Consider the following 23,344-nt stretch of genomic DNA (forward strand, 5'->3'; position numbering starts at 1 on the left):
TCCTGCCCTTTGTCTTGGTAGTTCCTTCCCAATCAATCCATTGTTTGTTGCGTATTACATAAAGGAACCTTGAAAGTCTACATCTCCAGACAAGTCTTTATGGCCCTTTAGTTAACTAACATGCTTGCTTTCACTGTGGCATTGCTCCGATGCACAACATTTGGTTTTGATATATTGCGATTTATTGGTTAATTTATAAATAAGGAGCTTGTGTAATGTCTTGGACAAGGTGTCAGACACTAGACGTGGAAACCACTGGGTGACCCCCCAGGGCATAATCACAATGTCTCAGCCCAGCCTGAGAAATCAGAACTCTAAACAGGTACACCCAAAGACATTTAGCAAGGGGTTACCAATGGGGTAGGGGACGTGGGTGGCACTGTGGGTAAAAGCCTCAGCACCTAGGGCTTGCCGATCGAAAGGTCGGCGGTTCGAATCCCCGCGGCGGGGTGCGCTCCCATTGTTCGGTTCCAGCGCCTGCCAACCTAGCAGTTCGAAAGCACCTTCGGGTGCAAGTAGATAAAAAGGGACCGCTTACTAGCGGGAAGGTAAACGGCGTTTCCGTGTGCAGCTCTGGCTCGCCAGAGCAGCGATGTCACGCTGGCCACGTGACCCGGAAGTGTCTCCGGACAGCGCTGGCCCCCGGCCTCTTGAGTGAGATGGGCGCACAACCCTAGAGTCTGTCAAGACTGGCCCGTACAGGCAGGGGTACCTTTACCTTTACCAATGGGGTGCCTGTGGGCACACATATTAATATTAATAGTATTATATAGTATGTTTTGACTGGTGCCCAGAGGATTTTCTCACCACCACCACCACCATAGGCATGGAAGAAACATGCAATTGTAACCAATATAATAGATTGCAGTGTGTGCTTGGGTTTGTGTGTGTGTGTGTAGCCGCAATAGTGTTATCCAGTTTGCATATATGCCCACGACGAACCCAAAAAGGTTGCCAACCCCTTTGATTTAGTGATCCTAAATGTCTAGATTGCACTCTTAAGATCTTTTGTGACGTTGGAGGGAAATCCTGCATTTCAACTCTTGGCTCACGCAGTTCAGTCAAAGCTATGCCCCTGCATCTTTTTGTGTCTTCTGAAGGGAAACCTGCAATGCACTCCTTAAATCATGCTCTGCATTCACTTCTGGCCACTTAATATTGAAGGGAAATATTTGGTGTCTTGCCCCAGGTGACCATTTAGAATGCTTGTATGGTTAGCTGGCACTGATTGCAAAAACATGTTAGGAATTATGAGGAGTAGTAATTTATCTCGCACCTCATCCTAAAAGCCTCAGGCCAGGAAGAGTATTTTTTAAAAAAGAAAAGAAAAGAAAACCTAGATCTAAAATGCATGTTTAAAAATGAATTAAATCTATATGAACCCTGTTCCACTAAAAGCTTAAAAGGAGTTAACTCTGTGGCACTTATTGTGTAATCCGTTGACTTCTAATTGCTTTCTGTCAAAAGGTAGCATTTATTTGGCATATTATTTTGCTGGCAGTTAAGTGCATCCATTCTGCACAATGCTGGAATGGAAACTGATGTTGCTGTTACTTACAAAGGATGTCTAATGTCTAGACACCACGCAAACACTTTTCAATATCTTAACTTTCTCCCTTGTTTACAGCGTGCGCATTGTTCACCATGCAACGGTCATTCATAATTTGGGGAGCAGTCCACAGTCAAGGTGCACATACAGGGTTCTGGTGTGGGGTGATAGTGTGACATTCCAGGGAGCATTGAAGTTCTGGTACAGGCAATCTCTTTCCTTCCCCACATGACAGTGACTAGACTCTCACAGATCCACACTGGATTTGTAACCTGTGGGGTGATTTTGGATGGCGAGAGCTTAAGGAGAGTTGCTGCTTTTGTTCTCACAATTATTATTATTTTTCTGTAGGATGGGATGAGAGAGATTCTGCTTTGTATCTCCAGCAGGAGATTGCTAACTAATCTACCGAACCTTGCACACAGGAGCAGGCGGTAGACATAGCCACATGCTAGGTTCTCTGTACATTAACAGGTGCTTGTTGGCTGGGTTGGAGATCCTCAGAAGATCCTCTCTCTTAGAGGGGAAGCAGAATTCAGAAAGCTTGAGGAACACTACCAAACACAAAGTTAAACCAGAGATCTGTTTACATCGAAAGAAAGTAGATTCGGTTGAAACACTCCAAAATATTACACAAGTTCAGCAGTGCAAAAGCTGGTATATTGTGGGTCTCATAATTAAACGCAGAAAGGTAGTAACAGGGGCCAAGGCAGAAAATATTGGTTTTCCTTCTAGATCAGCGATCTAGTACCAAGCCGTGACTTCTCTCCCTTCCAGTGATACCGTTGATTTTCCTATTTCTGTCGTAGAACTCATTTTCCGCTTCACTTTGTTCTACTTTAAGCGACTCAGTTGTAGACCATCTAAGACTGCTCACCGACCCTACTCTTGGCTTGAAACCTTATTGTTACAATCGGTACATTCAACTGGTGGCATTCTATAGCTAGCTTGCTTTCAGGCAAAGTTCCAGGGATATAAATCTAACAGCCCACTGTTGTGATCACACCATTGCCACCATCTTCTCACCCTGTGGGGTCTACAATGAAAGAATTTGTAGGTACCTGCTGGGGATACTCCCGATATGGGTATGTTCCTTTAGGAGCATGTATTGTAACAGACAACTCTTGGGGTCTGTGTTGTCTCTGCAGTTCTACAACATTGTTCTGAATGTCCATTACATAAATATTCTACCAGATTATAATTATTGTTATGCACCGTCTTCGTAACAAGCCCACCAGTTATTTGACCTAGTAACAGATTTAAGGGTTTACTTCAGATGCGTGCGTGTCTATAATAGCCCTGGGAAGGGTTGTTACTTTATTATTATTGTGTGTGTTGACAGAATGGAAATTCATTGCTTGCTTCTGATTGCTTTGTGGCTTTAGAATTCATTGGTATCTCGTCTACAATGAGGAGCAGTGTTGGATTGTGTGCTGCCATGAAATAATAATAATAATAATAATAATAATAATAATAATAATAATAATAATTTGTTATTTATACCCCGCCCATCTGGCTGGGCTTCCTGTTATAGACTGGGACAATACAGTTGTTTCCGCCAGTTCGCTGTTCCAGAAGGAAGTAGCAGGTACTATGAACTGTGTGTGATGGGGAAATAGAAAGCTGCCCATGTTGCTCAGAGTTGTCTGTCCTAACTGGCAGCTGTCTGTACTGAAACTGGCAGGGTTTCAAGCAGGAGACTTTCCCTGTCCTACCTGGAGATACCAAGGATCAAAGCTTTTGCTTGCAGGGCCTGTGCTGTCCACTCAGACCTGTGACCTGTTCCTTTAGGTGCAATGATGTACGCAATGAAGAATTCTCAGGGTATGAAACGGCACTCTTTACAGAGGCGTGAGCACTTGCTGGGGTGTGTGTGTGTAATCTTTCCTCTTAATTTTTCCATTCTGCCCAATCCTCCCCCAAGCTGGCTTTTGTGTGTCATTTTCAGGTTGGATCCGGATGTGCAGCAGTGGCTTGTCCCATTTCCCAATCAGCTTTGCACCTTTTCTCCCTGCATTGCTTCTGCCTTTATTGCAGGATTTCCCTAGCTTCTCTTTAAAGGGATTGCCATTTCATATTGTCTTTCTTCTCATCGGATCTGCTTGGCTAGATCCCGGGACAAAAGTGGGCTCTGCCAGTCAGGTCTGGAGGAAGTGGAATCGGCATATTCCTCATACAAAGAGAGGCAGGCTTCCACTGTGTTGCTTTAACCTGCAGCGTGATGACACATTACAAATCCAAATAAATATATAAGCAGATACAGTGGTACCTCTGGTTACGTACTTAATTTGTTCCGGAGGTCCGTTCTTGACCTGAAACTGTTCTTAACCTGAAACACCACTTTAGCTAATGGAGCCTCCCGCTGCCGCCGCACCACCGGAGCACGATTTCTGTTCTCATCCTGAAGCAAAGTTCTTAACCAGAGGTACCATTCCTGGGTTAGCGGAGTCTGTAACCTGAAGCGTATGTAACCTGAAGTGTATGTAACCCGAGGTACCACTGTAGTCAAAATGAGTGGACTGGTAGTTACCCAACTGTTTTTAATACTCCAGATCCTGTATAATGACTATCACACGTTTACTTTTTTGCCCTTTGCTTCCCCTTCTGAACTATTGCACTGGTGTGGTTGCGATTAATTTGTCAAGCCTGACTTTAGAGACCTGCTCTACAATCTATTCACTCAGCTTTTAGGGAAATTAGGATCAAGTAGTTCTCCTTGCAAAGGGACCAAACTGACAGTAGTTTACAATGTATGGTGGACATTGCTTGGAGGGCAAATGCCCTTAGGAGCCTGAATTGCCTTGGAACAACAGCTGTTGTTCTTTTGTCATTCACAGTCCCTGCCAGGAGTCAAGGAGGAACAGAAGTCTCCCTTCTCCAGACAGCAGCTGTTCCTCTTCATTTGTACACTGGGTTGTAGAGAGAAGCGGGTAGCAGCTGACTCCTCTTCCCACCTGCACATAAACAAGTTTGCATGCATCGAAAGTGAGGGGAAGAGGTCTGGGTTGGAGTCCAGAGTCATCACCCACTCCCACTGTTTCTGCTATGGCTTTAGCACTGCCAAAGTTGAGCTGCTATTTTCTTCCTCACTGTAGAATGGATCCACTTCTTCTGTTTTGATGCAGTCACTTGTGAAAATTGGAATAGAGGAAAGAAAGATACCACAGGGTGCCAACTTTTGGGGGGTCCTTGGCACATTTACAAACTGGAGAAATTGTTGTGGGCATGAAACACACAAACACTTTCCAACTATATTGGAGTGGGGTGGGGTTTCCATGACTCTTTGACCCAGAATGTGACCCGAATCTGTGGAGCAAGACTTCCTTGAGGAATCCTCTTGGTTTAAGCTTCTTAGATGGCCTGGATGTGGGTAGGCAAACTAAGGCCCAGGGGCTGGATCTGGCTCAGTTGCCTTCTAAATCTGGCCCGCAGGCGGTCTGGAAATCAGCATGTTTTTACATGAGTATAATGTGTCCTTTTATTTAAAATGCATCTCTGGGTTATTTGTGGGGCATAGGAATTTGTTCACCCCCCCCCCCAAATATATAGTCTGGCCGCCCACAAGGTCTGAGGGAGAGTGGACCAGCCCCCTGCTGGAAAAGTTTGCTGACCCTTGGGGTAAAAACTGGCTCAGCAATGCAGCATCTTTGGGTTGTTAGGCACACAGTCAGTGTTGTCAAGAGTTCTGCGTAGAGGTGTTGGAGCTGGGTGCATTTTTCAGGGTTTTGTCACAGTTTATTGGGATAGTTCTGATTATGTGTCACAGGTAATTAGTTCATACTTGTGCCTGGCCACTAATCAGGTTGCCTTTTCTGGAAATATGGAGCAGGTTGTCTCTGTCTGTTCCATTTTCGTGTTGCTGTCAGCAGATCTGCAGAGCTCCCTTTCTCCCTTGCCTACCATTTAACTGTGATTTAGGTGACAGATGCAAAAGAGGTAAGGCAGTCTTTCCAAATTATCAGATGACATGGCTGAAGAGGGTGACCTTTAAATGATACAGGATCCCCTGAGCTGCTGAAGATTTTCAGAACCACAAGAACATTAATATCCAAGTGGAGATGGAATGGGACCCTCTCAGATGATTCCAAGTTGGATGAGTAAAACTATGTCACTGATTCAAAGAAGTCAGTAGGGAGACACACCCAACTACACTATATGTAAAAAATTAATTTTATACTTTTCGAGGTCTGCATATTATGGCATAAGGCTTCCTGGGAGATAATAGACAAAATGCATCCATTTACCATTGTTCTACACAGCTTGAGAATGCAAACCGTACTAGTTTAAATTGCTGTCATCCAAATTAATTCACTCTACCAACCACAGCCAAAGGTAAAAGGATTATTAAAAATATTTAAAAGCACACAAATGGATTGGAAGGGGCCCTTGGTGGGCACCAAAAGTGAGTTTCTGGGGGTACTGTGGTACCACCCTAGGACACAATTTTTTTCCAGAGGGTTATTGTTAGGACCTCCCCTCCCCCCAAAAAATGACCCTTGTCTTTCATCTGGGTAAAAGACACTCATGCCTTTAATTTTCTTCTGCTTAAGAAAATGTATTTGATAGAGTACCATTCACTTCTCCCCACCCGCTTTCTTTAATAATTAGTTTTTAAGTAGTTATGTGTACATTATAGGCATAATGGCAGAGGCTGATCCCCAGGAAAGACCAACTGATTCAAGAAATGTGTGTGTGTCTATCCGAGTTGATCTTCTTAAAATTTGCCTGGCTTATTTTGGGTTTCCAGTAGGAGAAACTCTACACATATTGGCAGAGTGGCTTCAGATTGCAGCACAGGGAAGTAACAGTTATCATTTATTAAATTTATATCCTGCATTTCCTCTCAAAGGAGCCCTGTTTTTGCAGGTGAAAGTAAGCTGACTCCTAGATTACCTGGAAGACTTTAGGTACTGGGTTCATCCCAAAGAGTTGGGAACGTTTACAATATTTTACAAATACAGGCCCAGTTCAGATGATCTTTTGAGGCTTCGTGTCCATGTGGTTTATGAAGCCAGAAACAAGGGTTGGGACCAAGTTCCCTTCCTCCCCTCCTCCTTTTCGGTTCTTTAGAGCGAAGGTCCTGGCTGAAGTCCCCTGTTAAATCTCTGCTGGGAAACTCTGGATTAATATCAGGTGACAAACCAGTACAGGAGTCAGCAAACTTTTTCAGCACGGGGCCGGTCCACTGTCCCTCAGACCTTGTGGGGGGCCAGACCAAAGAGATCTTTCAGACAGGGGTGTTAAAGACCGAAGGACAAGACCAGTACCAACAGCTCTTAAAGAAGCCCTCAGATGTCAAGGAGATAAACAACTATCTGACTTTTAGAAGACATCTGAAGGCGGCCCTGTTTAGGGAAGTTTTTAATGTTTGATGTTTTATTCAGTTTTTAATCTGTTGGGAGCCACCCAGAGTGGCTGGGGAAACCTAACCTAACTTGTCCCAACTGCCCCATCGTAAATTCTCTAACTGTTCTCATTTGTTCATGCACATCCCTAAACTGCTTTCTGAAGACTGTTCATATGCTTTAATTGTGGTGCAATATCAGATAATTGTTTTAATATAATGCAAAAGTAATTGAGGTGACTGAATGCAGGCTTCTTGAAGTGTTGTTCTAATATTACAGTAAGCAAGTTTCTGATTAATTTAGCCTCAGGGTGTCAACTTTTATTAAGCAACCTAACAGGAAACCTTGCACAACAAAAGAAGTGCATAGCTGGGAACGAGCAGAGAGAGACAGTGAGCAAGAGCTCTGATTTTTCAGAATAACTTTCTGACTGCGGTCTAATTTTGGATTCCTTTCAAGTGGTTAGCTTTTTAACGAAGTTACTTTTGCTTGGGAACACGTTCTTATTCAAAGTTTTATCATTCAAACGGTTTCAAAATTTTGCAAAATGCCTCACTGAGCATTTTAAGTGCTTTTCTTTTCTTCAATATCTGATGTTTTAATTTCTCTACTAAATTCCCTTTTAACTGAGATCGGTTTTTGCTGAAAGGAAAACTCGAAACTGGAATTTCTCTTTGACAAAACTACTCCTTAAAAAGAAACTGATTGTGTGAAATCAGTTGCTCAGCTGGTTTTTATCTCAAAACCTTGCAGAGTACATAGAGTCGTGGCCTCTGACACTGTTCTTTAGAAATTAATAGCAAAATTTGGGTTTTTCCCTGTTCAGGAACTCAGCAGAGAAAAGGGTGAACTTATTGCTGATGTAAAGATTGCAGGGGAAAAGAGACTGAATTTGGTTTGCCTGTTTTTCTGTGTCTCCTCTTAAATAACATTGAACAGGAAAACCCTCCTGGGTTGGTAGTAAGTGTGGTTTGTAGTCATTGTGTACACCCCAGATGGTTCATAAAAACCCTTTGAAATGCCATCTGTCAGGCGTGTGTCCAGCCGGCAGCCTGTCATTTCGCTACAGAAAAGCGGAGGCAGGAATTCCCTTGCCCCTTGTTTTCTTTACTACCTTTCTGAATTGTCGTTGGGAACATTTGCTTAGATGCAGTGAAGCCGAGAGTAATCCTTGCGCTACGCAAAAATGCAGAATGTGGGCGTTTGCAGCCCCGTTGATCCCACAAAATGAGAGGGACTTGCCAGCGAAACTATATCTTAGGCTACAGTGGAAATTGGTATGTTTTAAGTTACTAGCTTCTTGACGTTACAAGGCTCTTCTAGTTGCGTTTATCTTCAGAGCGCAAGTAAAAAGCCAGATGAGACGCAATGGGTCATCCTAAGTGTGAATGAATAAATCAACATCCTGGGCAACTCTTTGTTCTCTGAGCATCCTGGATGAGCAATGGACTTAATTTGTGCCTGTAAGAACAAACTCCATCTGATTCAGATGTGCTTGTTTTTGCTCTGAGCACTCATTGCTGAAGTAGAACATGGAAACTTTAAAGCCCTACAGTTGTATCTCAGTAACAGTGCAAGTATACTCTGCCTTGGTTTGTGTGGTGTGCATGTATTTTGGTTGTATGTAGAGAAAACTAATATGTGTAGCTCTTCCACTGAAATTAATGGCAGATGGATGGATGCACTTACCGTATTTTTCGCTCTACAAGACGCACCCGACCATAAGACGCACCTAGTTTTTAGAGGAGGACAACAAGAAAAAAAATATTCTGAATCAAATGTTTTTGATAGCCGCTTTGCGCGGCTATCCCTGAAGCCAGAACAGCAAGAGGGATTCCTGCACAGCTCTCCCTCTTCTGTTCTGGCTTCAGCGATAGCTGCGCAGCCTGCATTCGCTCCATAAGACGCACACACATTTTCCCTTACTTTTTAGGAGGGGAAAAGTGCATCCTATAGAGCGAAAAATACGGTAGCTTTCCCTTAGTTATATTTAATGGGTTGGATCCAGAGAAACACTGGGAGTAGGCATGGGAGGTGAATTTTGCACCCCTTCTTCCTCCCTAGAAAGACTCTCCCAAAGATGAGGGGTTCCTGCCGAATGGGGTGGTCTGGGGTGTCAAGAGGGAAGGGGGAGGAATTATTTTTTAAAAATAAGGAGGAACGAGGAAGCACTTTCATTGAGAAGCAGCTCATCAATAGGAGTATAGCATCTAGATCAAGGGAAGTAATAGTGCCACTGTATTCTGCTCTGGTCAGACCTCACCTGGAGTACTGTGTCCAGTTCTGGGCACCACAGTTCAAGAAGGACACTGACAAACTGGAACGTGTCCAGAGGAGGGCAACCAAAATGGTCAAAGGCCTGGAAATGATGCCTTATGAGGAACGGCTAAGGGAGCTGGGCATGTTTAGCCTGGAGAAGAGGAGGTTAAGGGGTGATATGATAGCCATGTTCAAATATATAAAAGGATGTCACATAGAGGAGGGAGAAAGGCTGTTTTCTGCTGCTCCAGAGAAGCGGACACGGAGCAATGGATCCAAACTACAAGAAAGAAGATTCCACCTAAACATTAGGAAGAACTTCCTGACAGTAAGAGCTGTTCGACAGTGGAATTTGCTGCCAAGGAGTGTGGTGGAGTCTCCTTCTTTGGAGGTCTTTAAGCAGAGGCTTGACAACCATATGTCAGGAGTGCTCTGATGGTGTTTCCTGCTTGGCAGGGGGTTGGACTCGATGGCCCTTGTGGTCTCTTCCAACTCTATGATTCTATGATTCTATGATCTTCCAGCCTCCCCTTCCATTTGTGTTCTTTTAGATCCAGTCCATTATTATCTAAGCCCATCTGAATCCATAATTCTTACAGAGTGTTTTAGCAGACCACCCTACGTTGATAGCAAAGGGCCTCTGCAACATTCAGATTTCAGCATCCCCAGAAAATTAAGAGCAGTGGCTTGAAACAAGTAGAACTATTCAAATGCCTTAGAAAATTAGTCTGCAGTTTTGACAGATGTGTTGATGTAATGTAAACAAAGGCGGAGAAGGATGATAAAACGTTAGTAATTGTCATAAAAAGACAGATGGAAAATGTGGGGGTGGATGCCAATAAATATTTCATGCAAGTTCTGGGTTGTTGAGGAAAGCTTTGTGAAATCGAATAAAGCGAGTTTTCACCCAAGTTCCCCAGTATAAGTTGACTTGGAGAGGATATGGAATTGGTGAGAATTTGCATGGTGCTTCCCTGCAAAGGCCAGAAATGGATTCAGTTAAAACGTATCTTGCAGACACCTGGACCAGAGCCAGGGCCGGACCACCCATGAGGCAAGGTGAAGCAACTGCCTCAGGCAGTAGGATCCACAGGGACAACAGATCCAGCTTCCAAGAAATGCATCACCCGCTGTTGCGAGCTTATGCCATTTTAAAAAAATGCAAATCTTTTAAGGCACTGCTAGACTCTGCACTGTGCTTGGTGTGGGATGGTTGTTGTTGCAGACACTCATGTATGGTGCTACTTTACTTTGTCTTTTTCCTTTGGTACGTGGCCTCTTTCCCCAGAAGATCGTGGTTCCATTTCCCTCAGTAATGTCTTGATGCGATGATGCTTGTTTTGCCCTGATGGTGGCAAGGAAGCCTGAAAAGTCATTTTTGTTACCCTTTTTTGTCTCCCCTTAGGCACAACACGTCCTCCACGAGAAGGAGAAGTGCCTGGTGTGGACTATAACTTTCTGACTGTGCAGGAGTTTCTTGAGCTTGAAAAAAGCGGGACTCTTCTTGAAGTGGGAACCTATGAAGGTATGTCGTAGTAATGTGGGCTCAACGAGATCCCCGTGATGAAGGACAGCTTCTAGAAATGCTTGGGGAACTTCTTTGGGAAACTTAGGGCCACCGCTTGCTTTTTATTATTATAATGGCACCATTTCAATCCCACCCCCTTTAAAAGCTTTAAAACAGTGTTTTGAAAGGCAGGAATTAACATGGCAGTGTTGAGGATTTTATTGTATTGTATTGTATTGTATTGTATTGTATTGTATTGTATTGTATTGTATTGTATTGTATTGTATTGCATTGCATTGCATTGTATTTTTTACCATTCTTCATCAAAGATAGATCCCAAAACGTTACACAAAACAGAACCCAATTCACAACAATAAACAGATTAGGAAATTATTAAAAAGCAGCAAAAAAAGAGGGATGTTTCTATGCAAACAGCTGCAGTACAACATGAGAATAATATTAAACCTTTCAACAACAACAACTACTTCCCCTCAGGGCAAACAACAACAACAAATTCCCCTCAGGGCTGCATGAGCAAACACTTCTTATAAGGCATAAGAAGCCCAAAAGTGTAGGGGCCATCCATACTTCTAAGGAGAGGGAGATCCAAATTCAGAGGGCCACTATAGAGAAGACCCTGTCTTATGTCACTGCACAGCCATCATTGAGTATAGTGTCCCCCCACCTCCCACCATTTCATGATCTAGATTGGCTAATTTGCAGGGTTGGGATGTGTTCCCTCAAATACCTAGACCCCAAGTTATTCAAGTCAAGCATGCCAGCATTAACACTTTGAATTGAGCCTTGTTACGTATAGGCAGGCAGCCCACAGAGATCCTGCAAATATGCCTGCGTGGGTTCATCAATAAGAGCTCTGGCAACTTTGACATTCAGTCCCATCCAAATGCCTGCTGAAGTAAATGAAGACCTATTGCTTTCATTATTTATTTACTTATTTTGGGTTGCCTGGGCGGATGCCGCACTAACCACTTTGGATGTATTGGTTTGTTAATGGTGCTGCAGGCTGCTTTGACAACTGCTGCCTTTTAGACTGCAATCCTTTACACACTTACCTGGGAGAAAGTTCTGTAACATTTAGCGAAGCTTTCTTCTGGGTTGAGTTGAATGGGATTGCTTTTTGCTAGCCTGAATTAAGCCAGTGTTTGAGCTTTTCTGACTATAAACTTAACTTCTTAAACTTAGGGAGGCTTCCTAGCTGAGATTCGGAGAAGTAATGACATTTGTCTTTTTAATCTACAGAAGAATGCAAAAATTGCAGTAAAAATGATGAATTATTGGCTGAGAATTGAAAATATACAGGTCCTGTGCCCACCCAGCTATAGGAGTTTATAGTTGACAAGTTGCAGTGATGGGAATCACTAGTGACCTGCTTTTCAAGTTTGTTGTGAGGATGAAGAATTGTAAAGCTAATAATAATAATAATAATAATAATAATAATAATAATAATAATAATAATAATTTATTTATTTATACCCTGCCCATCTGGCTGGGTTTCCCCAGCCACTCTGGACAGCTCCAGCAAAATATTAAAATACAATCATTCATCAAATATCAAAAACTTCCCTAAACATAGCTATTGATACAATTGTTACAACTTTAATGACTTACTCAGCATCTTGGCTTTTGACTGCAAGTTGGACATCTTTATTATTTTCAGGATTTTGTAATGGTGAGTAATAATATTAATAAACAGTAAGCATGTGTGTGTTTGTGTGTGTAATGCCCTCTGGATGTTGTTGAACAACAATTCCCAACAGCCCCAGCCAGTCAGGGATGATGGGAATTGTGGTTCAACAATATTCAGAAGGTACCATGTTGGCTGCTGATGTTCCAGAGGCAGGACAAGAAATGCATTTATAGATTTTTGTCAAGTCACTCAAGGCTTCTTTGTATCACAGCAAAGTACCACCCCGTCCAAGTTTATTTCATTTAAGAGTATTTTAAGATGCTATGATTCATCCTCTGGGCATGAAGCATAGATTTGTCAAGGAGAGGGAGAAGTTATCTTTAATTACTTCTGTCGAGGTCTGTTCAAAATGTAATAAGGTGGCCTTTTAAAACAACAAGAAGTCATACATTTTGAACAATGAAGATTTAGTTCTGTTCGGAAGCAATTAACAACTCAGTTGCCTTAGGAATATTAGTCAAGGGTTCCATTGTGTTTCAGAACCTCAAGCTCATTATTTTTTTATTAATAAAATAATTCAGGCCTGAATTCCAAATTTATGAAACTTTGCAAATACTTGCAGACAACCCCTAAACCGACTCACTCCAGTTTTCATGTTTACACATGAAGTTGTATGCATAGGATTGTTCGATTGTGTGCTCTGAGTTTTTCCTATTCTTTGCAAATAATGGAGGAGCCCTGAGATAGTTTACTGTTTATTTTATTTACCGTTCAAAATATTTTTTTAGGCTCTTTCGTTCATCAGTTTGATGCCAAGGTAGTGTACAAAGCAAGGCCAAATATACAACTATAAAATATAACAACTGTGGAAATACTGGCAAAGCAGTAAACCACCGTCAGAGAAACTACACGACTGAGATACAGCTGTTATGATACAGTTATGGTATCATAACAAAGAAGGCTTGCTCTTTCATTGAAACATAGCATGTAGAAGCTTTCTCTGACAGATCTTAGGACACAAACAGGCTGCTATCAGGAGAGACAGTCAGCTACTTGGGCCATTGAGGGGTTTAATAGTTGAAAAGTACAATGGGGGGGAGGGGGGAGGGAGAGAGGGAAGAACAGAGATGGGGAGCTGTTGTTCTTTCATTTTATTGCCTAGTGGGGTTGTGTAAGCATCATGTGGATAGGTCCTTTGTTTATATATACACAATCAAATTGAATAATTTCCACATAAATCACAATCAGATCTAAAATAAAGATACAAAAATTAATATCAATAACAGCAACAGCCTTCCCCAACAACCCCCGCCCTAAAAACCCCCAATAAAGGTAAAGGTAAAGGGATCCCTGACCATTAGGTCCAGTCGTGACCGACTCTGGGGTTTTGGCGCTCATCTCGCTCTATAGGCCAAGGGAGCCGGCGTTTGCCTGCAGACAGCTTCTGGGTCATGTGGCCAGCATGACTAAGCCACTTCTGGTGAACCAGAGCAGCGCACGGAAACGCCGTTTACCTTCCTGCCGGAGCGGTACCTATTTATCTACTTGCACTTTGACGTGCTTTCGAACTGCTAGGTTGGCAGGAGCAGGGACCGAGCAATGGGAGCTCACCCCGTTGCGGTGATCGAACCGCCGACCTTCTGATCGGCAAGTCCTAGGCTCTGTGGTTTAACCCACAGCACCACCCGCTAACCAATACCCCAGCCCAATAATTGAGCCTTTGTAGCTGAATTGATCAGGACCCCACCCTCCTAGGCTAGGCAGGCCAAGGAGCAGGTCTTCCAGGACTCAGAACCAAGATGGAACAGATTAGGTGGTTGTAGATGTGGCATATATTGCATAGCGAGGCCCCAAGCCCCACCCCATTTCTTAGATAATGAAACACACGGACACCAATATTTTGGGTTAATGGGATAATTAAGGCCACGACTTTATTGGTAACAGATGTGAGCAGTATTGGCTTAGGCAGTGGAACTGAACCGACTATATCCAACTCCTGCCCACCATGCAGGTAGTCTCATAAGGGTCAACCACCAGTAGGGGGAGCTCTGTTGATGCACATCAACTGTGAGCTCCCCCAGGATCACCGATGGGGTCATGGCATGGCCCTAGCCTATACCCGGGCTTCGGACAGGATCCACACCCCCGGATCCCTTTAACGGAATACCCTTAAAGAGGAGGGGCAAGTGAAGGTCACAACCTCCCCTCCCCTAAACCAGGTTTACCAATGCCTAACCGCCAAACCTTACAAAGTTGTGATGATTGCTACAAGGCAGGCAAAAACCTTGTGGCTGGTGCCAATTTGCCAAGTGGGAAAATTCCTACCTGGCCTCCGCAGCAGGCGACCAACCGTAGTCCATAGCAAGGCCAAGATGGCGAACGCACGAAAATATGGCGGGAGGGCGGGAGATCCGATGCAGGAGGAGAAAAGGAGACTGAGCCCCAGCAACGTGGATGTTTAAATCTGAGCCACGTCCCCCGGTCTACCAGATTGGTTGGCTGTGGGTCGTGACGCGGCCAGGACTCCCAATGATGTGGGTGGTATCGGCACGCCCCCTGCTATACACAGAGAGTGCTCATGGCCAGCCTGCAACTCCGCCCCCTTGGGAAGGTGAGCGGTTTTGTCAGGAACAGAGCAATTAGTTTCCATTCATAGCATAAGATGAACTTACTAATGTTTCTATACAACAGATCAACTCAGTACAGTGGTACCTCAGGTTACATACGCTTCAGGTTACAGACGTTTCAGGTTACAGACTCCGCTAGCCCAGAAATAGTACCTCAGGTTAAGAAATTTGCTTCAGGATGAGAACAGAAATTGTGCAGCGGCAGTGCAGCGGCAGTGGAAGGCCCCATTTGCTAAAGTGGTACCTCAGGTTAAGAACAGTTTCAGGTTAAGAACGGACCTCCAGAACGAATTAAGTTCTTAACCCGAGGTACCACTGTAATCCGAATGGCCCTTTGACCCCATTAGATCACCAAGATCTAATTGCAGTGTAGTATTTTATTTTCTCCTTATGCTTATTCTCTTTTAAAACTTTTTTAGGCAATGCCAGTGTGGTGTAGTGGTTAAGAGCGGTGGACTCGTAATCTGGCGAACTGGGTTCGCTTCTCTGCTCCTCCACATGCAGCTGCTGGGTGACCTTGGGCTAGTCACACTTCTCTGAAGTCTCTCAGCCTCACTCACCTCACAGAGTGTTTGTTGTGGGGGAGGAAGGGAAAAGGAGATGGTTAGCTGCTTTGAGACTCCCTAGGGTAGTGATAAAGCGGGATATCAAATCCAAACTCTTCTTCTTCTTGATAGTTTTCTTTTTGAAATAACATCGGTGTTGTGTAAGTTCTACCTTTAAAAGGTGTTGGTGATTATTGTTTCTTTGGTCTTTATTACTTTTCAACTTATTTCCAACACGATGCAATTTGTCCTTGACAAGGGTTGGCAGTGGCCTTTTAATTTCAGAAAGTTGAAGTTATGATGAATGCATTGTTGAGATTTCATTTTGTCCACTGAAGGCCACTCATTCCACCCGCCGTGAGAAAGGAGCTATTATGATTCTGCGTTGTTAGAAAGCTGAATGCTGCTCTCTGCAGCGCTGTTATTTGGGCTATAATTTAATGGTCTGTGGATTCCTGAGATAATATTTGGGGAACTAAGGTAACTTCGCCTTATCCAAATGAGCCTAAAGGGTAACAATAAATGTGGATCTGTGTAAAAGGCGCCAAAGGGTAAATTGTGAAATCTAATCCACTCACTAACTTTTGATAAATTACAGTCCTGCAACACAGCAACCAATCAAACAGATGGTAAACAATTTTCTACTCCATCAAAACCTTACAAATTATCTTTGGCTGGAACCAAACGTTACATGAGTGGAGTTTTTCCCACCCCGACAGTTAACTGATTGTCCTTTGCAGTGTAGAGAAAATGTTGATGTAATGATGCCACATCACTTACTATGTTTTATATATGTTGGACCCAGAGTGCCTGGGGCCACCCAGTTAGATGGGCAGGTTACAAATAATAACATTATTTTGTGGTCCCTCCTATGATACCTGTATTAATGGTTCTACACACCTGCTCATCAAATGTTTCTGAATTGCTATCCAGGCATTTAAAGAAGGGAGGGGCACATGTCCGGTGTCCATTTGGTCCAGTGTAGCACAGGGGAATCTGTCAGCTTCCAGAAGTTTCCGGACTCCAGCTTCCATCATTCTTGCCCATTGATATTGGTTGGGGCTGGAAGGAACTTGCGAGTCTCAGCAACGCCTGGAAGCTCACAGATTCCTGATCCTGGACACAGTATTAAATCCTTGGTCTAGTGTTACGTGTGAACCACCCCATGTGTGTCCTATGCTATGATCTCCTTTGTTGTCGCTTGAATCTAGTTGAACTTTGGCTGGATGCATATGGCTAGAAACTGCTGTGCAAATGGTCAGATGTAAGATGTTGTGGGTCTGTTTTTTTGTTGCTCTTGGTTGAAGAAACTCAGTCAAGCAAGCTTGTCCTGACATACTTTGGGAACCGCTGTATTACCGTATGAATCATGGGTGCGGACTTCCCAGTAGAGTCGCAACAATGTGCAGCTGGAAGAGAAAAGGTGTTCAAAGGCTGGAGAAAGAAGTATCAGTGGACGGAGTCCTATTTGCCATGAAACAAACACCCCTCTGTAGCCTGGAACTTGAGTGTGAGGAGTGCCACTCATTGATTGCTGTGGGCAGCCTACAATGAGAGACTAGGATGAGGCCAAAAGGTTCTTTGTCGAGAGAGATTTTGAGGTGACTTGTGGGTTTCTTTGGGCTCTGGCTGAGAACCAGGGTGCGTGGGCTGAGTTCTGAGGGAGAGCCAGGAGCATGAGAGGAGGTGCCTGGGAAGGCACATTAGACGTTCTCTTACTGATACCTGTATATATTTATTAGCATTGCATAGATTTGCATTGAGGCTTCATATTTGTCTTTTTAGACTCATCCCACACCACTTAGATCTATTTTATACGTCAGGTGCTACAGGTACATAAAATAAAATAAAACGAAAAATAGTATCAAAGGCATTTTAACTTTATCACTAAATTGTGGCAGATTGATATCCGATAGATGCAGAATGGGCTCCAACTATTAGGTGCTTCTGTCAACAATTAAAAACTTACCTTGTTACCTGAGCTTTTTCTGACCGTATCAGTTCTTGGCATTTCTGGCTACTACAGTTCATACTGTTTATTTCTATATTGTATTTTCACGTTGCAAACTGCTCTCAGAGCTACAGATGAAGGGCAGTGGTCCATACATGTAATTTATTATTCTTATAAATGACAATAATAATATTTCTGCTTAATTAATACGGTTTTTGTGTTATGCTTTCTTATATGCTGCCTGTTGTATTATTTCTGTAAACTGCTTTAGTATTTCTGTGAAATAAAAGGTGGCGTCCAAACGATTTTAATAAATTTGTTTAAATAAATAAAACCACTTTTGCATACACAGCGAAATGCAAATACATGTGCAAACCAAGATGATGATTAGATATTGATTGGGCATTTTTATTAGGTTCTCTCCTCCAAGTACAGTGGTACCTCGGGTTAAGAACTTAATTCGTTCCGGAGGTCCGTTCTTAACCTGAAACTGTTCTTAACCTGAGGCACCACTTTAGCTAATGGGGCCTCCTGCTGTTGCCACGCCGCCAGAGCATGATTTCTGTTCTCATCCTGAGGTAAAGTTCTTAACCCGAGGTACTACTTCTGGGTTAGCGGAGTTTTTAACCTGAAGTGTTTGTAACCCGAGGTACCACTGTAGTGCTGTGTTTCCTTGAATGCCTTTTCTCTCCTCCCCCTTCCTCCCCCTTGCTCTTTCCTTAGCTTTGAATGAGTAGGTCTCCAGGCGGCAGGTTGATTTGTTCTACATGCGCTTTGCTTTGACTGTTCTCCTTATTTGCAGTGGGTGTGTTGTGCTAAATCATAGGGTGGTGCTTGTGCTTCTTAAGTGGTTGACTGAGGCAATTTACATTATTAGGAGGTGAAAAGAACAAATGGGATACAATGGAGGAGGCTTTGGAATCAGGATAGCATTCCCATCAACATTCATCGCATATAACAGGCCTCTGGATCAGCTCAGCATTTTAGCTGCCGGATAGTCAAAGTTAGCAAAATACTAATGTTTCATTTATGAGTGATAGAATTGCCCCCTGGCCAGTTTTAACCTATCCTTGCATCCAGGGGCCATTTACCTTTACCTTTTTACATTTCCATGCCATTTTAATTTCATTTATTTATTGCTTCCCCCCCCCCCATAAGCTTCCATTTTATCTCCCCACCACCCTCCCGTAAAAATGAATACCTGAAAAGGGATGAATACCTGAAAAGGAGATAGCCTTTAACAGAGGATGAAGCATGATAACTATTCCACCAGTTAGATGATTATCGAGAAAAAAGAAACAGAATAGACTGCCTCCGAGAAGGTTATCAAGGCTTTGCTGTGTATTTCTTCTTGCAGTCGGTGACATATACACACAGCAGTGAAACATTTGACATCCGTTTTGACATTTGTGTCTCCACCTTGTTAGAAAACCAAACTTCACCTTTAATTACTGCTGCTGACTCAAGCCAGGTTAACTTCGTTCCCTCTTTTGAAAGGGAAGCATACCGCTTATGCTCTTATGCTCTGGCTGGATCCTCATCTATTTTTCCGTGATGTTGAATTATGATGCAAAAGGTGATTCTGACATTCCTAAAAAGTCTGTGGGGTTACAGGTTGCAGAACTTCAGTGGTGACCAAAATGGAACCCAGAACTGCAGCAGCAGCAGCAACAACATGTTTGACTGCAAATCTAGCAGTAGGAATTTGTGGAGTAAGCTAGGAATCTTGTGTTGGGAGTATTCTAAATTTCATTTGTTCAACCCAGCCCAGGAATGGGAATCGGGATGTAGACTTCCCAACCTCTTGTTACCGTTGCATCATACCGTTTTGAAAACTTGTTTTGAAATTTGAACAATGAGTGCAGTGGAGGGTACAGTGGAGAGGAAATCTACTGTGGAAAACTCACTGCTTTGGATACCAACCCGTTTGTTAACTACAGCTTCAGAGTCCTGTTGAAACATATGGGAGCTGAACGAGAGCAGCACTAGAGGGATTATGCCATTTTAGGAGAAGCCTGCTTGGATATTTTTTCCCAACAGGCTTGTCAGCCTCAGTCTCCTCTATAAAACAGAGCAAAGAAAAGATCAATGAAGTGTTGGTTCTTCCGTTCTTCCTTCCTTCCTTCCTTCCTTCCTTCCTTCCTTCCTTCCTTCCTTCCTTCTCCCCACCCCCTGCTTTTTCTGGCTTTATATAGTGCACAGAAATACCTTCTCTTAATAAAAAGTGGGTCTGCCGTACCTTCCTTATTCCCATTAAGGCTTTTAGTAGAATAAGTTGTTTCCTTTGTATCAATAATGCATGCATGTGCATTCAAGATTCAAAATGAAGGATGAGTTAAAGGTGCTCCTCCTCCTGTGGAGATGAAAACTTTATGCTTCATTACAGAGATTTGAACAGGGTGAATTGAGATTTGGAGCCGTACTTTAAAAGCAGATTGGGGCCGTTGCCCCACAACCACCTCCACCCCACGGAAACTTGGAAATAAACTTCCTCCCATGGCCTGAACCTGGAATTCTGAATTTCTCTAAGATGTTAAAGCCAATGTGGTGTGGAACTGAGGACAGTGTTGGCCTGGGACCTGGGTTCAAATCTCTTCTAAGCCATAACTCTCAAACACTATATCTTACTTAGTCTGGCCAAGCTCACATGGTGGTTGTGAGAGTAAACAGGGGGAGTCCTTTATGTCCTCCTAAGCTCATTATAGAAAGGAAAGAAGAAAAATGTAATAAGAACAATGTGTTTGCTGTTGTTAAAAACACACACCTTATTAATACTCCCTAACAGTTTCAGAACACTGTGAATATATTAAAGCATAAGACAGTCCCTGCAGTTTGTTAAAGGTGCTGAGAGTTATAGCTCTGTGAGGGTTAAACTACATTTCCCAGGATTCTTTGCAGTTGGGGGGAGGGGACTGTGACGAGGGTCAGAAAGTAAAACAATATGGAACTGGGATTTTACATATGGATACGCGCAGAGTTCCACCCAAGATTGGGGGGGACGACACACACCTCATTGTGCGTACATGACATCACACATGTGACACACACGTGTTACATGGCATGTCTCTGGAGGAGGCTGCAAAGCCTTGTCTCTCTGCCCATCCCTGTTCCCTGAAGGATCTAAGACAGGCACCCCCAACCTGTAGCCCTTCAGATGTTTTGGCCTACAACTCCCATGATCCCTAGCTAACAGAACCAGTGGCCAAGGATGATGAGAATTGTAGTCCAAAACATCTGGAGGGCCGGAGGTTGGGGATGCCTGAACTAAGGCCACATCCACACCCTGCATTGAAAGCATTCTTACTTCACTTTAATAGTCATGGCTTCCCCCAAAGAATCCTGTTGTTTGTTAAGGCCCCCTACCCCCCACCCTCACAGAGTTACAGTTCCCAGAGTGCTTCAATCCCTATTCCCAGGGACCCGTGGAAATTGTAGGTCCAATGGTGGTCTAAGTTTAAGGATTGGCACCTCGTATGCTTGACTCCCCTGTAAACCTGCTCTGATGTAGGTTTTGTTTGCAGTGTCCAAGTAATTGAGCACGCATGTCCGGTGGGTGTGCCTCCAAAAATGTGTGCATGGGATGCCTTTTGTCCCTATTCTCCCTGACCTAGACAAGCCAAAAGCCTGCCTTGGCAATGCAGATACCACGTGTTGCCATTCTCCTTTTCTTTTGGCAAAGTTTTCCCCTTTTTTTGGACAGCACTTTATTTAAAAAAATAAAAAAAAAATGTTTAACTGCTACCCATTGAGGATGCCTATTAAAGCAGGTCATGCTAGTCTTCCATCGCTTTTCTGGGTGATGTTAAGAACTGAGGGTTTTTTTTATTTATTTCATGCAGGGCTCACTCTCAATCTGGCACAGTATTATGTGAGTGCTTCCGTCTCTCTCTCTCTCTCTCTCTCTCTCTCTCTCTCTCTCTCTCTCTCTGTGTGTGTGTGTGTTTCAAAGCTACTAATTGAAATTCAAATGTAATGAGATGAAGGCCTCCCCCCCCCCGCCGCCCCCAATTCACCACAGTCTTCTTTTGTTTTAATCCTTGTACGCCTGGTGCACCTCAAAAAGGCAGGCTTTGGTTCTTTGGTTTTAAAATTCAAACATGAATAAGTTTCACGAAGGTAAAACAGCCGACATCTTTTGAATGCTTTTTCTTTCAGTTGGTGGGCAGGAAGGGGGTGGGGTGGGGAACAATATTTGTTCCTGTTAACTAAGAACGAGAAATGGCTTTGATTATGGCGGGTGGAGCTGAGGAGGGGAGTGGTGGTGGTGGGAGAGAAAAGAGAGAAGAAATATTTAATGACACGAAATCTGCAAAAGCAAACAAACACGCAAATGTCTTTCTGTTGCCTAGGTAACTACTATGGAACACCCAAGCCTCCCAGCCAACCCCTCAGTGGGAAAGTGAATAATACTGATGCTTTGCAAAACCTCCAGTCCGGCTCCAAGCAGTCGACCCCCAAGCGAACCAAGTCTTACAATGATATGCAAAATGCTGGCATAGTGCATACAGAGAATGAAGAGGAAGATGATGTCCCTGAAATGAACAGTAGCTTTACAGGTAACTTATTTGCTTGCCTTTGTATAAGAAGGAGGCGACCAGTGGGCGGGGGTGGGGGGAAGGAATTGGGATGTGCAAATTGGTGGTTCTTCTCAAGAAAATTCCTGTGCATACATATTCACAAAATCTTTAGCACCTGAGGGATGCACAGCTCACCGTTTGCTACTTTCCCCCTTCCCCTCAACAAAAGTCTGTAGTTATTACTGTTAGGAATTTTCCTACGTTAACAATATGAATGAGTGTGATCTTAGCAGAACCCATTTCTTTGACTTGACAGTTAAGGCTTTGAACCGCAGCTTTTGGCAGAGCATGTGAAAAGAACTTTGGGTAGCTGCCTGTGCGATCTCTTGACTTTTCAGCTATCAGATAGGCTAAAAATAGCAATCGGAAGTTGGCACCTAGCTGAAACGGCTGTGTTTTTCTCATCCCCGCTAGTATATTCCTTTATCAGCTGAGGAACCTGTTGCAAGAATCAGCTGACTTCAGATCCCTTACTTTGAGAGTTAGATATTGAAAATATCCTGCCATTGATTAAATGAAGGGCAAAATATTTAGGAGATCTGCAGGGTCTTATGATCCTAAGCACACATCTTTGGAAACCATAGAAAGCAGTGGGATTTCTGAGTGAACATGGTTTGGACCAGAATGTATGTTTAATTGATTGAGGTCACATTAAATAGGACTTGAATTTTCATTTGGCATTTTATGCAGCTGCAATCACGTAAGAGCTGTTTGGCACCTATGGAGGTGGTGGACTCTCCTTCCTTGAAGGGTTTTAAGCAGAAGTTGGGTGGCTGTCTGTCGTGTATGTTTTAGTTGAGATTCCTGCATTGCAGAGGGTTGGACTAGATGACCCTCAGGGTCCCTTCCAGCACTACAGTCCTGTGATTCTATTATTCTAGTCCAGTAGCAGCAAGACTGGAAGAGGAGTGCAGTGGCCCCGATCTTCATTTTGGGAACTTGCACCTTTGCTTGTTTGCAAGAAGCAACTTTGCCATAGGCTGCATTCGGATGTAATAGTAAACCACTGTTTAGCATTATGATAATGAGCCTAGTCCCTTCCTCGGTTGATGCCCCCCCCCCATCTTTCCTCTAGCACAGGGGTCAGCAAACGTTTTCAGCAGGGTGCAAGTCCACTGTCCCTCAGACCTTGTGGGGGGCCGGACTGTATTTTTTTTTTTTGGGGGGGGGGGAATCAACAAATTCCTATGACCCACAAATAACCCAGAGATGCATTTTAAATAAAAGCACACATTCTACTCATGTAAGAACATGCTGATTCCCGAACCGTCTGTCGGCCAGATTTAGAAGGCAATTGGGCTGGATCCGGCCCCCGGGCCTTAGTTTGCCTGCCCAT

At 43.5% G+C, this 23,344-nt stretch overlaps 1 protein-coding gene across 27 annotated transcripts in view; it reads left to right on the top strand.

Moving 5' to 3' along the window:
* MAGI1 (membrane associated guanylate kinase, WW and PDZ domain containing 1) overlaps positions 1–23,344 on the top strand; it is a 472,724-nt gene that overhangs the window by 341,175 nt on the left and 108,205 nt on the right. For all 27 annotated transcript variants that reach the window (XM_028719478.2, XM_028719473.2, XM_028719477.2 and 24 more), the window contains 2 exons: positions 10,559–10,678; positions 21,781–21,987. In XM_028719478.2, coding sequence (XP_028575311.2) covers positions 10,559–10,678; positions 21,781–21,987 — 327 coding nt within the window. The remainder of the gene's footprint in view (positions 1–10,558; positions 10,679–21,780; positions 21,988–23,344) is intronic.

This window comes from Podarcis muralis, chromosome 2, assembly GCF_964188315.1.
Source record: "Podarcis muralis chromosome 2, rPodMur119.hap1.1, whole genome shotgun sequence".
Lineage (NCBI taxonomy): Eukaryota > Metazoa > Chordata > Lepidosauria > Squamata > Lacertidae > Podarcis > Podarcis muralis.